General features: G+C 40.2%; 2 protein-coding genes across 3 annotated transcripts; both read left to right on the top strand.

The window, feature by feature from the left end:
- Nucleotides 1-719: 719 nt before the first annotated feature.
- On the top strand, nucleotides 720-3643 carry LOC121193959 (cytochrome c oxidase copper chaperone). Its single transcript, XM_041056394.1, has 4 exons — nucleotides 720-810; nucleotides 1782-1907; nucleotides 1999-2108; nucleotides 3409-3643. The coding sequence occupies exons 2-3, from the start codon at nucleotides 1789-1791 to the stop codon at nucleotides 2081-2083; spliced, it is 204 nt and encodes a 67-aa protein (XP_040912328.1). The 5' UTR covers nucleotides 720-810; nucleotides 1782-1788; the 3' UTR covers nucleotides 2084-2108; nucleotides 3409-3643.
- Nucleotides 3644-5200: 1557 nt separating this feature from the next.
- On the top strand, nucleotides 5201-14137 carry popdc2 (popeye domain containing 2). 2 transcript variants are annotated; one of them, XM_041057707.1, is made up of 4 exons: nucleotides 5201-5987; nucleotides 8751-8859; nucleotides 9524-9977; nucleotides 12470-14137. In XM_041057707.1, the coding sequence occupies exons 1-4, from the start codon at nucleotides 5494-5496 to the stop codon at nucleotides 12550-12552; spliced, it is 1140 nt and encodes a 379-aa protein (XP_040913641.1). In that variant the 5' UTR covers nucleotides 5201-5493; the 3' UTR covers nucleotides 12553-14137. The 2 variants fall into 2 exon arrangements, with proteins under 2 accessions (XP_040913641.1, XP_040913640.1); XM_041057706.1 differs by having other exon boundaries at nucleotides 9524-10118.
- The last annotated feature ends 109 nt before the right edge of the window (nucleotides 14138-14246 follow it).

Raw genomic sequence — 14246 nt, 5'->3', positions numbered from 1 at the left:
GAGACATTCACTCTCAGTTCAGGCAATTTAAGAAAGGTTTATCTGAATTTTTATACAATGATATGTGAATAATGGTGCAACAGCAACTTCACATTTTCTGAGCTGCATGAATTTTCCTTGTATTAATTTTTTATAGGTCAGGGAAAATTTGTGGCTGTGTCACTGAAGTTGATAATACCACATATTATGCAAATCAAGGGTCACTTTCTTGTTTATTATTTGATGAATCTGTACCTGATTTAATAAATTATTATTTTTAAAGAAACAAAGCCAAACATTTGCCTCTGTTTTACATCATTGTAAACTTAAGCTCTACAGCACTGGTTGGTTTCTGGGTGCAGGGGGAAATAATGAAGCAGCCAGGTTTAATAGAGGTCAGTGGGGGCATGACGACAAATGTTTTGCCCTTCAGCGGTTAATTCCGCCATGAGTGGACACTGAATTAAAATTAGTTTTCTCAAATTAATGTCGCCCACAAACTTTTACTCAACACAAAAACAGCATTTTGTCGAATCTAGAAAGTTCTGGCCGATAAAATATCACAACATAAGTTCACAACTTAAGAAACTCACAGTACACTGATAGATATACTCTGGTCTTTACATTTATTGAGCTAATTTTCTTACCTTTCTTGTAAAGTGTTGCGTTTCTTTCTTTTCCTGCCTCTGTCAAAAAAAAAAAAGTACTACATTTCCCAGAACCCTTCGCAGACGCTTCTGGTCACGTGAGTTTGCATAAAACGCGAGCATGTGGGCTTTCTCTTATCGTTCGCGTTGAAGGTGAAGCGTTCACTAGCCGGCCTCTATACGAGTAAGTTACACAACACAGTTTAACCACTGCGTTAAATCCTACGATGTGTTTACCTACGCTCTGTTCTCGATTTAATCGTGGCATTTATCTTCCGTGACACGGCTAACGAATGTTTATGCTAATGTTTTTGTGGGCATCGCAGCAGCCACCGTTAGCTAACTTCATGAGCGTTATGCAATGTCTCCAAACAGGTAGCTAAAGCTGGTAACACCAACGACACCTGGGTTTGCTCAGAGTTTATCCGCTATTCTCACATGCTGAAAATATGAAATATTTCTAGATTGAAATTGTCGGCGTGTTAGAGACCTGTTGTGTGCCGACCAGTTGATGATTTCATATTAGCTAATGTTACATCACCTCAGCTTCATCCAGTTTCACTGTGTGGGTGTAAAGCGTGTAAATAAGTCTGCACCAAAGTTTATTGTCATTATCTAATAATATATAGACTGCTTTTACGAATCGTCAGTTAGTAGTAGCTTCTGTAAAACGCCAATAATGAAACAGGCCCAGTTACGTTATCTAATACCCAGAGTGGTGTATGCTAAAGCAGCAGCTAACAATTATTTTCGCTATCAATTTAATATGTAGATTATTTAGTCGATTAAACGATTTAATAATATTGAGTTTACTGTCATGCATGGCAGAAGAAAGCAACTTGACTTTCTATTTGAGAATAATTGGCAGCTTAATTAATAACAAAAATGACTTCGTTTTGTAATATCTGAGTTTAATTTTGACTAATTGACTCAGTGTTTGAAAATAAGTTTGATAGATGAGATGCTTGTGATTCTGTTGGCTCAACATTTGTCATGATAAAATTGTCTCCGCTGCCCTTTTCACACAATAACTTTGACCTTGACCTGTCATATTAGGAAAAGCACGGTTGTGATAGTGAGCCATTATGCACAATACCAGGATCCTGACACAGCTGCACGGCATTAAGAATGCATCTCCTTATTTCTTATATTCAGTCCAAAGATGTCGACTCTGTCTGCTGCCAGCCTGGAGTCTGCTCCTGTTATTGAGAGCACTGAGCAGAAGAAGCCACTGAAACCATGCTGTGCTTGTCCAGAAACAAAGAAAGTCAGAGATGCTTGGTAAGTACTTTGCCTTTGAGACTGAATCACGACTTGTGTCAAGTGAAAATATTTATTAATGCCTCCATGTTTTGTTTTTTGTTGCCCTCAGCATCATTGAAAAGGGAGAGGAAAACTGCACACACCTAATCGAGGCACATAAAGATTGCATGAGGGCGCTTGGATTCAAGATTTAACCACTCCATTTTGTTTGTGTGTGTGGTAAGTATCAGTTTCAGCCATTACAGGCTTCAACACTCATGGTTAACTTTGTTATAGTGTCCCATCAATTTGTTTGCAACTCTAGTTCCTTCATTCTAGGTCATTTACTGATTCATCCATTGGATATTTGCCATTTTAATCATATCACATCAGTTTTGAGGTTAGATTTCCACACTTAACCTTATAAACATTAACCTGACCTTCAACTGACTAGTAAAATTGGCTAGTGGAGATCTGATCAGATCAAGTGCGTGCTTTCGAGTGAAGTCGCCCTACAGGAACACCTGTACACCTGAAGCCGACAAAGTCTGCAGAAAGTTAGATAGTCACTGTTTGCGATCAGAAAAGTTTCTCAGAATTCACAACATGCCCAACCTTGAGGCAGATGGGTAATGTCACAGACTCTGAGTGTTGCTGCTAAATATGTGGTTCGCTTATGTGGCTACAATTTAATCTAATGGCTACTTCCAGCATGATAATGCTGTTTGAGAGCAAACAGAATTGTAGTGTAATGTTCCTCATTACAAGTGCAGAGTGAGTGTAAATCTGATGAGGAGCAAATCCTGCCGTTTGAGGAGGTGGAACCTGAGAATGCCTAGATTTTTATTTTTATTTATTTATTTAACTTGAAAGTTGACAAATAATGAATCTGTCCTCTCATTTTTAATTGATTGTTTTAGATCTAAATTTGCAGCTTGATATTTGCAATAGTGGAGGTGTTTGCATTTACCAGGCTGTTTACAGCTTCAGCTTCCTCTTGCTGGGTCAGTTGTGTCTCTTGGCCATTGCTGATTTCATCCATTGTTGTGCACTGACTGCAGTATCAGGCCAGGACATCGTGTATCAGGGGCAGAGTGGGGGTTAGAGATGGGAGGTGTGTGGTGAGGAGGGTGGTGGGGGCAGGTGTCGTCTGTGGTTATGACTACACATGAAACATGCCCGAAGCCGTGCAGCTCAGTTCACGTTTCAGCAGCTCAGCGTTCATGCTCACGTTCTCTTGTAACTGAAAAGTCTTTAGTCAGAAGGCTGGAGGAAGAATGATTGTGCTGTTATGTAGTAGGTCCTGTTTGATGTAGTACCTAGCTAAATCACTGGACATTTCTTTTCACTAAATCCAGGGCTCAGCCTTTAATCTGATCTTTGGTTTCTATTAACTTTCAATTGACTTCGCAGTTTTGAAACTAAAGATTAATAAAGATGAATCTTAGGTCTCAGTTGTTCATGCTCTTGAGTACTGTTTTACTTACATTTTAAGAAAAGCATGAAATGCTCACTGTGTACGTTTTGATTTCTCCTGCAGTGTGTTGCTGTGCGAGTGGAGACCAACCCTGGATATTCCTTTCTTCTTCTTTCCCCATCTTATTTATACCTCAGTGAGAAGGGAAGTGTGAATATGATGCTGTGAGGCTCTGATGGTTTGATCTTTCTGTGTGAAAGTTTTTTTTTTTTTTTTTTTTTTAAATGTGTGCAGAATTTGAGAAATTTCTGATTATCTAAAATGCTGTCTGAAATTGAATAAAAGTCCTATGCAATAAGATGCATTGTCTGTAATTTATTGTTTTGGTGTGGGTTACATGCATGTGTAGTTATTAAGAAATATCAATAGTATTGTGGTCATCTTAAGGTCCTGTAGTGAAGGTCCTTTCTCACCGTTAAAATGGTTGCTTGCCACAGTTGCTGTCCCTGGTATGCACTTAGGCTTAAAAATAACTCTTGCCCCTGCAAAGTCAATACTTGCCATATCTGCATTCTTTCTCTACAGTGTGTCACAAGTGTGCCTGGCAGGGGACGTAGAGTTTGACACTTTCATTTGCAAAACCTGCTGAAAACAAGATACAGTAGTGTGTTTTTTTTTTTTTTTTTTCCCAAACATTATCGTTGTTATTAATTGCATCATATACATCACTTTGTTTGTAGTTGCATGCTTTTGAAATTATTTGTTGCTAGCTCTATGTAGATATGTTCATCCCTTTTCCAGAGAGTGTCCTCACTGTGGTCTAAACCCTTAACACCACTGATTGTTCTCTCAGTGTCTGTGGGGAAATATTTCTAGTATCTGTGCTCAACCATCACCTGGTTTGACAAAATTTCAGGTTCTCTCCTGTCAACATCAGCTAAGTTACACTTTTATGTTGTAGCCTGTGTTCTTTGTTTTTAATATTTTTTTCATTCATGCTAAATATACCCAGTCCACATGAATTCAGACCTCAAATTTCATCAGATCTTTAATGCCATGCATGTGTTTTCAAATGATTCAGCAAAAATCCCAAAGTAAAGAATACCATTTCTCTACATCAAAATCTGTAAAGCCGGCATTAATAGCTCATCTTGTTTACTTTTTAGTGTCTGCAAAACAAAATAAAAATACACTGCAGTTATTGCAGAAATAACCAACACATTGCAGATTAAAATGTGTCTTACGTTCCATTTCTCCCACATCACACTGCCCTACAAATAATTTCCTCCTTAATATTTCTTAATTCTGCCAACTTCACTTGTTACAGGAAGAATGCTGCATCTTTAATTTTTTTATAGAGTGTACTCTATTATTGTCTGTTTAGGGTCTTGCACTGATTAAACAAAAAAAAGGAAACATAAAGCGGAGAAGATGAATTTCAGATGGATAGAGATGATTGTCCCTGTGAGCTGAGAGGACAGCCGGATATGTGCGGCATTGGTGGTGCTGGTGGGTGTTTATACCTGAAATCTGACCTGCACTACCATCCTACTCATTTCAGTGTCTCTAAATATGCACCAGCAGAGCCACCCTCCTCGTGGTGGACTGGACTCATGGAGTTTGGCTGAACTGTGTTGCAGCTCTAGGGGAACTTTTTTTAAAATGTCTGTGACACTGTGTGAGCCTCTTAGAGATATTTGTTATAGTTCCTCTCCTCCCTCCCGTTTCCTGTCTCTCTCTCTCTCTCTTGCTGTTATGTTAAGTAGCAGGCCTGCTTTCCGTCTACCACTCTTTCCTCCTTGGGTTTCAATTCCAAACATGGTTATCCTTCTAGGGCTCTATCGACGCCCACCCCCCCATTACCCCTTCTCTTCCAGCTGTTGGTTCTACAGTACAGGCCAGTGGGTGAGAGAAATAGACAGAAGAGCAAAGCGGGGGGACACGACAGGAAGACACAGAGGGGAAAGACGGGGCAAGAAAGCCAGAGGAGAGAGGAAGGGGACACATAATGAGAGGAGAAGAAGAAGAAACTCATTCCAGCTGTTTCTGTCACAAATAGAGCCGTGAGAGCTTCTTCACATTGAAGAATTTTTCCGCTGCACGCCAAGGGAACAAACGTTTGCTTCTGACATTTTTGTCTTTCTGGTTCTGTTTGTTTGTTTTGTGCATCAAAAGCTTCTTGAACTTGTCATTTGAGGAGTTTCAAACATGAGCGCAGACAACTCGACTCTGCTGGACAACTTGTTGTTTGCCCCTATGTGCGATGGCTGGAGCAACAACACAGAGGGAGCCATGTACCATTTGGGTAACACCATCCTGTTCCTGGGCTACATGGGAGGCAGTGGGGCCTATGGGTGCCTCTTCATCTTTGGCTTCCTGACTCCAGCCTTCGTGTGCCTGACCTTGTGGGGTTGGATGACCATGTGTGGCCTGGACGTCTTCACCTGGAACCTGCTTCTGCTGCTGGCCTGCCTTGCTCAAATCTGCCACCTCCTTTACCGGCTGCATCAGGAGGGCATACGCAATGAAGAGCTGACCTCCCTCTACCAGGCGGTCTACCTGCCGCTGGGCGTGCCTGTCCAGGTGTTCAAGGAGATAGCGAGTGCTTTTGAGAATAAGGTGGTGGAGCTGAAGGCAGGAGAGACGTACGCTGTGGAGGGCAAGACGCCCATCGACCAGCTCTCCTTCCTGCTGTCTGGCAGGTGGGGAGTGTGTGTGCATGTGTGTGTGTGTTTGGGCACGTGTGCATATCTACACACCTGTGCAACACTTAATGGTGGTGCAAACCACCACCATTAATTGTCTCCACAGATAACAACTAACATGTTAGCTGTAACGGAGCAACCCTAACCCTCATGCTTATGGCCCTTCTATGAATGTAAGAATAATATATACTCTGTACCAGCTGGTACAGCTGATGTCTTTGTGCTCTGGGAGCAGTGATATTGAACCAAAACAGTAATATTAGACCTATAAAACCAAAACAATGTGCATGAAAGTGCTGAATCCCTTTGTTGAGCTCAGGTGATCTGCAGAGTGGGTGATAATTACCTGTATGTGACTCCTTTCACATTACACATGATGATCGTTTGATCAGTTGTTAATATGAAAATACTGATTATAGCTATCTTAAGTAAAAGTGCAGCAAAGGTGAGCAGAGTGGCCCCTTTCAGAGCATTGTCTTAATATACTGGAATATTATAAACATGCAAACTGGTCAGGGTCAGAGCTAATTATACCTACTTCACATATCATTTTGGGTAGTTTATTCTTTAAAAATGCATCAGACTAATATGTATAACACTAACCCACAAATTAAGAAACTAATAAGCTGTGAGATAACAGTAGTTTTGTTTAAAAAAAATGCAATTTCCCTCTGAAATGTATGAAGTAGAAGTAAATGGAAATATGCAATTAAAGTAACTCAAAATTATGCTTTAGTATTTGAGTTAATGTTCTTAGTTACTTTCTTTCTCTGAACCAACATTTTTCCGATACAGTCTGAACAAAAACTAAACAAAACAACCTTCAGTATTAATCAGTATTTATTTCTTCTATCAATCAGTGGTTTGCATTATTTTACAGGTGTTCATGTTATTTTGTCCACCTACTGTATGTGTTCACAGCTCCTGTGCAGTTTGAGAGTTATTGCCTTTACATTAGATAACATTTCATATTTTATACAAACCTAATAAGATGTTGTTTCAGATCTTAGTGTCGCAGAATTTAAGTCTAAACCAGAAAGTGCTCACACAGTTGTACCACAGTTGTATATTGTTATATTTGTTGGTTTAATGTATTTTGTAGTGATATAAAAACTGACACACATTATAATAAGTCTCCTATTTTAACTGGCTTCTCCAGAGCTGGATTTCTATTTTTGACTCTTTCAGGGTTTTTGGCAGCGTGTAGAAGTTACAGGAAATGTATCCTCTTCATCCAAACATCCTCAAAGTAGAGCTGCATTAGATCTCACAGTCCTGGAGCCTACACAAGAGAAATGTTGTAAACAGAGTATTTTTGTCTGTGACTCACCAGTGTGCCGTCCCCCTGCAGAGTGCCAGCTGGTTAAATGATATCTTTGTACTTAGGACAGGAGAGTGGACGCTGACTGTTCCTCTTACCTTGAATTAAAAGTTGGCTGCAATGTGGATAGAGCCGAGCGTACGAGCCAAATCTGGAAGAACAAACAAATGAGCAAAAAGCTGATGATGATTTTTATTTACACATTTTTAAAATGGTGGTATGTTAGACGTGTTTGTTGTCTTGCTGATCTTTATTTAACAGGTTGTACTTATATTTTTCAGATTTAAAGATTTTTATCGTGTTAGCCCAGAGGATTTTACTAAATCAGCAGTCTCCTGTTTGGTATAACTACACTACATGACCAAAAGTATGTGGACACCAAAACATGTGAACTCATGCAACATAGTTGGATGGATACTGTTAAATCTAAAATCTAAAACAATATACAGGCTCTAAAATAAAACATGAACTGATCAATGTGCATGACCAGACCAAAAGACCAGTGTCAACATACTTTTGGCCATATCCAATCGGTCACAGAGAACAGTACGGACAGTACAGTGACATTTTTAGCATGGGACTCCACGGTGGAAATCCCTGTCCTGGGCAGTGTAAGTTCCTTTCAGGGTAATTAATACCACAATACACAGCAACATAGCTGTTAATTAACACCCTTTGTTGTGATGAGTCTAAATAAAGACTTCAATAGTTTTAAACATACACACACAATCAAATAAACACTTACCTGCTGAAACAGAATACCAGTGTTATTTAGACTTGTGGCCTATTTATGATTCACTACATCAGTATTTTAAAATGTATTTAATTATTTAAAATCAGTTTATAGTGACTGAAAATTTGATTTTTAAATTAACTTTAAATTTTTGACTCTCTGTCAGTGCCAGCTGCTGTGATGAAGCAGCTTTTTTTTTTTTTTTTTTTTTTTTTTTAAGAATTATTTCCTGGAGGAGACTTCCATGTTTTTTCTGTAGATGTCAGGTGATTGATATGAAGCAGATTGTTCGCAGCACTGATGTGACTGCATTCAACTCACACTGAAGTAAGGATAAAACAAACCCTGACAGAAACTTTTGACGTAATCCAATGAAGTCTTAATGTTGAGTGTGCTGGATTATTTCACTCTGCGGAAGATATTTTCTCTTAAATAAAGCTTCCCTCTGAAGGAGGAATGTCTTGATGTCTTAAATTATGATTTAGGACACTTGGTATTATCAGTTAATCTGAAAATGTTCTGTTTAAAGGAGCTGTACTCTGTTCACTCCAACCATAGCGGCCCTAACAGAGATATTTATGCTAACATTTACCTCCAACGTTTTAGTCTGGTCCTGCAAAGTGACCTCGACTTGTCTCTCTGCTCTTATTATCACTTCCTAATCCCTGTCTCTCTTTTTAGACTTACCTCTCCCTCTGTTTCTCAGGATCAACGTATCTTTGGAGGGCCAGTTCCTGCACTACATCCACCGTCACCAGTTCCTCGACTCTCCAGAGTGGGAGTCTCTCAGACCAAACGAGGAGGGAAAGTTCCAGGTACTGTATGTCCAGCTAATTTCAGGAGACGCTGGTGTAGTGTCCGTGTTTCAGCAAAGTAAATGTAGTCAGGGGATGTGGGGTTCAAAGTCCCTAAATTAACTTGAGGTGCTGTCATTGAAGGAGTTGAAAGGAGAAACCGGACGTGGATATCAAGTCGTCTTTTGTTGCCTTTTATCAGACTCAGTATCTGACCGATAGGCTGAACAGGGGAAAGCAGTTGTCCTCTTGTCTTTCACATATCCTGTTGCTTTAGATTCATTCTGTTAAAGTAGAAACAGGCCCTGGAGGTCATGTATAGCATTCAAGGTTTGTCTCCAGACCCATCAGGGTTTCAGGGACCAGTAAAGTATGCATTTTGTTCTTCTTTGACATCTAAGAAACGTGTTCAGTGCATGTCAGTCCTCATAAAACATTTGCAGAGTTGTTTACTAAAATATTTTAAATAATTGTTTACATCCATATTGGCTGGCTGTTGAACACAGAAGAGACAGGAGTTGGTAGAGACCAAAAACAGAGCTAAAAGAGTGTGAATACTGGCCTTACATTAATCTAGTGGACATGAACATGCTGCCGGTGCTGATATGTCAGTGTTTCTCAGTTCCACTGTAGCTGTTTCAGTTTTAGCACACTGATATTCAGGTGTTTCATTCGTACTCCCCAGGTGACCCTGACAGCAGAGGAGGACTCCCGCTACGTCTCATGGCGTCGCCGGCGCCTTTACATGCTGATATCCAAGGAGCGCTACATCGCCCGCCTCTTCTCCATCATGCTAGGCTACGACATCGCAGAAAAGCTCTACAACCTCAACAACAAGCTCTACATTAAGAGCGGCGTGCTGCTGGACATCCGCCTGCCCAGCCTCTACCACGTGCTGGCCCCCTCATCGCAGGGCAGTGAGGGCGGCAGCTGCAGTGATGGTGGCATCGCCAAGGAGCAACAACCCGAGCAGCAAGGCGAAGACCAAGCACCAGCCTATGAGAAGTCCAATCCAGTCCAGTCTCATCCTCTCCAGCCGCACCTGCAGGGACCAAGGAAGACCCACCTGGACGAACCCCGGGCCCCCCAGCACGACCGTTATCAGCACCCCTGGGCGTCAGACCCGGAGCTGCCCTCTGGTGAGGACTCCACCAGCCTCGTCCTGGAGGACTTTGCTGATGTGGCGGGCTCCTTAATGGATTATGGCAGTGAGAGGGATTATTTGAGGTAGAGGGGCAGGGGGCTGGAGCTAACACACTGGGTCACCACTTAAGCTACATGTAAGTACCTCACCTGGGCGGAGAGAGGCGTGGGGGCGGTGTGTGCATGGATGGCTTGCAGTGCACAGATCTTACTAACCTGGCTTTGTAGTGAGACATAGGGCCGGGCGATAAGTGCAGCATTAATATTAATATTTTTTTTCTGATATTGATTTACAGATTTATCGTAATATTGCAGTTACAATGGTTGAAGTTTTCCTGGTGAATTTATTCAAATAAGGTGGTACATTTGTTGAGGCATTTCCATTTCTGCCACACTTCAGAGGGAAATAATGTACTTTTTACTCCACTACATTTATTTGACAGCTGTAGTTATCAGTTACTTTGAAGACTTAGATGTTACACAAAACATATGACCATCTTAAAAAACATATGATAAATGATGTTGCTTACATGTTTATGGACCAATAATAATAAGTCAGTAATAGTACTTCCTCCACCACTGAACAAAGGTACTGTGCCGATCCTTATAAAACAGTCAAACTGATGTGGTTTTAAAGTTTAATCTTGACCTTGGAAACAGTAGATGAGAAAACAATCTCAACATAAGATCCATTTAGCAGCTTGTCTGCTAAACTTTGATCATATCACATATCACATCCTCATCAGCAAATTTTTAAAAAAAGGAAATTTGAACGTCTACAGTTCCACGGCAACTGAACAAATTTTAGCAGCTGACGAGGATCATATGATATGATCAAAAGCTCATGTTACGTAACCGCTCTTAAACAGACCTTGTGATGGGACATTTTCTTAAATGTTAATTTAAATATAAAAAATTAACTAGAGTTTTCTAGGGAACATACCAAACTATTTCTTGCTCTATATTGAAAAGTGTCGAGAACTGTTCCCTGGAGGCCTCCTCAGCTTTTGGGGAGATATGGATTATTTATCTGTTTTCCAAACGATACTTTGAGATTGAAATTCCCTCCGTGCCAGCTGCTCTGCATTAGTGTTTGCTTTGGCTCTGCCTCTCAGAAGCTGACAGTCGTGTTTGGTACAGTAGCAGAGTTAAATTTGTCCACTCAGATAAAAAAGATCTGCTCAGTGAAAACTGTTTAACAGCAAATGAGTGCAGAGTGGGCTCATCTTGGGTTCAGGCTGTACTTTGTGTGTGTGTGTAGTGAATTTGGGGGATAGGGGGTGGGGTAAGGGGGGGGGGGGGGGGGGGGTCACTACACTGTAACTGGTGACAGAGCAGTAGTGAGGTCGACCGGGCAGCAGCTGTGTCCAGCCGCTTGGCTAACTGTCTGCTTATGTGTTCATCACTCCACCTCAACCCCTCCTGCCCTCCTACCATCCCAAAAGCAGCCCTCACCCAGTCACAGGTGGAGGATCACATTTCATAGCTGGATAGGGGGGTCGCTGTTGGGTTTGGGTTGCAGGGCGGCTGTGAAGCAGTAGGTCATATCTATCACAGACCGTAGAAACCACTTCATTTCAGACACGGGACGCCAACAACTCAGACCCCGTGGACGGAAAATGGTAGCTCTGCGCAAGACGGCAACAAATTTCTCCAATCTGCAAAACATGAATCCACTTTGAACCCTTGAACAGATATTTGTGTTAATCTTTGCGTTTCTGGGTCCATGTGTGTGGGTCACCAACAATGTCAGCAGTTGCGAAGCAATTTCAGCAGAAAAATACTTCAAAAATCCGAATTATACAATCCGTAACTACTGTCCCTCAGAATTAGAGAGGGCGGCCGCCATGCTGCACCAACACTCAACACTCACACTCATGTGGAACAGAATTATTATAGTGGACACAGTGAGTTCAGAGGTGATATTTAATATTTGGCTTCTTACTGCCTGCAAGCATGTGCCAAGCTCCGTGAAGTGGAGACTGAAAGCAAGCAGCAATCCTGTAAAACTCAGAGAAGACATTCACTCAAGTTCTGTACTTATGTACAGTTTTGAGATACTTGTTACTATCTACTTTTTTCTACTACTACTTTTTTCTCCACTGGATTCATTTTAAAATCCGTGGTTACTACTAGTTACTTTACAGTTTCAGATTATGAAAAGAAAATATAATATACAAATAATTTATGATGTGTTATATGTATTATAGATCAAGCCACTAATTAGCTCCATCTTTATCAGCTACAACATAAAAATGCTTCTTACACATTAATGCATCAATATTTATAATCCAATAATATGACTTATCCTTATATTTTAATATATCATTTTGCATAATGAGTACTTTTGGTACTTTATGTATTTTTGTTACTCATACTTTTGTGCTTTTACTCAGTGCATGACTTAGTGTTTTCACTCTGCTGCTTTTACTGAAGTAAAAAACCTGAGTAATTTTTCCTAACTGAAGCTTCAATGTCGACTCTGCAGGAGGTGACAGTGACGGGAATCTACCACCTCGATTTCAGAGGGGCAGAGCGCCGCTGGCTCCCACCGACACTCCCAAACTGTGAGAACAGCCTCTCCAGGGAAACACTATGTTATTTAGAGTATCGCAGTATGAACGTGCCACATGTCACTTGTTATGACACTGTCTCCTCCTCGATCTCTGTCCCTGTTCTCACCTCCGAGCGTGTGTGAGCGATACTAAAGCCAATACTGATATTGATTTCATCAATCAATATTTGGGGCTTATTTTTATCTACGTGTTAATCTTATAGCAGGCCAGTTTAATGCCCAAAAATGACAAATGTTTTTTGTTGCCTAAAAGTTTTCTTGGCGTGATGTGGAGGCTCTGAAGCAGCATTTAGGCGACGATGAGGCTCTGAAATCTGCATCAAAATCTCTCGACTGCTCTGAAAAGCAGAGGAATCCCCATCGTATCTATTCAATTCATGTGAAAGTTCTGGATATTTTAGCATTTAAATGAAGATGTAGTTTATAAAATCTAGAATTTAAGAATGGGGAGGATCATTAGTTGGTACAGGCTGCGTTTCTGTGTCTGTCATAAGAGAGAAACCTCTGTCCATTTAAAGATGGACATGTTGACTTGATCCAACAAGTAATAAACTGGCAACAATCACTCAAATGCTAATTTAAATAATTATCACACCATGTTAACTGGCACTGAGACAGGAAATAGAGGCAGCCTTCACTTTGTCACTTAGCAGCACGTTTAATGTCTGAAACGTTATTTTATGTTATAAAAACTGATTTGATGTTTCTGAAACAGATGAATTTGGTTTTCATCTCACTAATGTTTGATGTTGGAACTTTGACTGTTTGATCTTGACTCGACTTCACGTGGTTTCATGTTAAATTTGACTTTTGATGTTTGTTTCATAAATCACTTATTGTCAGCATTGCAAAGAGTTTTGATTTAACTAAACACATTTAACTACACATTTTCTAGATCTGACTAATTTAGACAAATGTAGTCAGAAATTTCATGTGGTATGAACTGATATGATGTAAAACTTAAGGGAAAGATAATATAAAATTAAAAGAAAATATTTAGTTTTGCATAATTCTCAAGGATTTTCCAGACCTGTGCGTGAACAATTCCGGTACAAAACCTGCAAGCTGGCAGTGTAGATTTTCTCTATTTCACGTTCATGTTTTGTTGGGCTTGTTTAGTTTATTTAAATGCAACGTAACTTGGTTCGGTGTCAGAAATGTTTGCTGTCAGACGCCAAATTCATCTGAAGGACGACTTCTTACTCCTTGTTTGGCGACATATTGGATGTTACTAGACCATTTTTTTTGTAACTAATTGAATATTTAATACACACATGTATACTGTGAATTGCATTACTTGTCTGTTTTTGTCTTCCAAAGTACAGAGATGGGACTAAAAGTTGGTGGTTTAAAAACAGGATTTTCGTGGGGCCAAGATTTCTCCATAAAGCTCTTTGTGTGCAGTGAACATGTAGTGTGTTTTCTGTGACTGTCTACAGTTCTTCCACTTCACACTGAGCTTATATCACCCTGATTATATTCAAAATTATTTATGTAATAAACCCAAAAAGCCAAGGCACACTTCATCAAGATACAAAAGTTAAAAATCATTTTGTAGCTACATGATATTAAACAACACATTTCGACTGCACATCATAATAATGGCTGTTTGTACTCTGATGAAACTGTGGGCATTTACTTTCTTGGGAATTCATTTACTGTGTTACATTGATAGCATCGAGGGTGTTTT

The sequence above is a fragment of the Toxotes jaculatrix genome, chromosome 15 (genome assembly GCF_017976425.1).
Source record: "Toxotes jaculatrix isolate fToxJac2 chromosome 15, fToxJac2.pri, whole genome shotgun sequence".
Lineage (NCBI taxonomy): Eukaryota > Metazoa > Chordata > Actinopteri > Toxotidae > Toxotes > Toxotes jaculatrix.
This window is presented reverse-complemented; position numbering and strand designations above follow the sequence as displayed.

Excerpts from the sequence above, each read along its gene's own strand:
- LOC121193959 (XM_041056394.1), top strand. The coding sequence starts at position 1,789 with ATGTCGACTCTGTCTGCTGCCAGCCTGGAGTCTGCTCCTGTTATTGAG. Across the intron at positions 1,908-1,998 it reads AAGAAAGTCAGAGATGCTTG|CATCATTGAAAAGGGAGAGG; the intron begins GTAAGTACTTTG and ends TGTTGCCCTCAG.
- popdc2 (XM_041057706.1), top strand. The coding sequence starts at position 5,494 with ATGAGCGCAGACAACTCGACTCTGCTGGACAACTTGTTGTTTGCCCCT. Across the intron at positions 5,988-8,750 it reads TCCTTCCTGCTGTCTGGCAG|GATCAACGTATCTTTGGAGG; the intron begins GTGGGGAGTGTG and ends TCTGTTTCTCAG. Across the intron at positions 8,860-9,523 it reads ACGAGGAGGGAAAGTTCCAG|GTGACCCTGACAGCAGAGGA; the intron begins GTACTGTATGTC and ends CGTACTCCCCAG.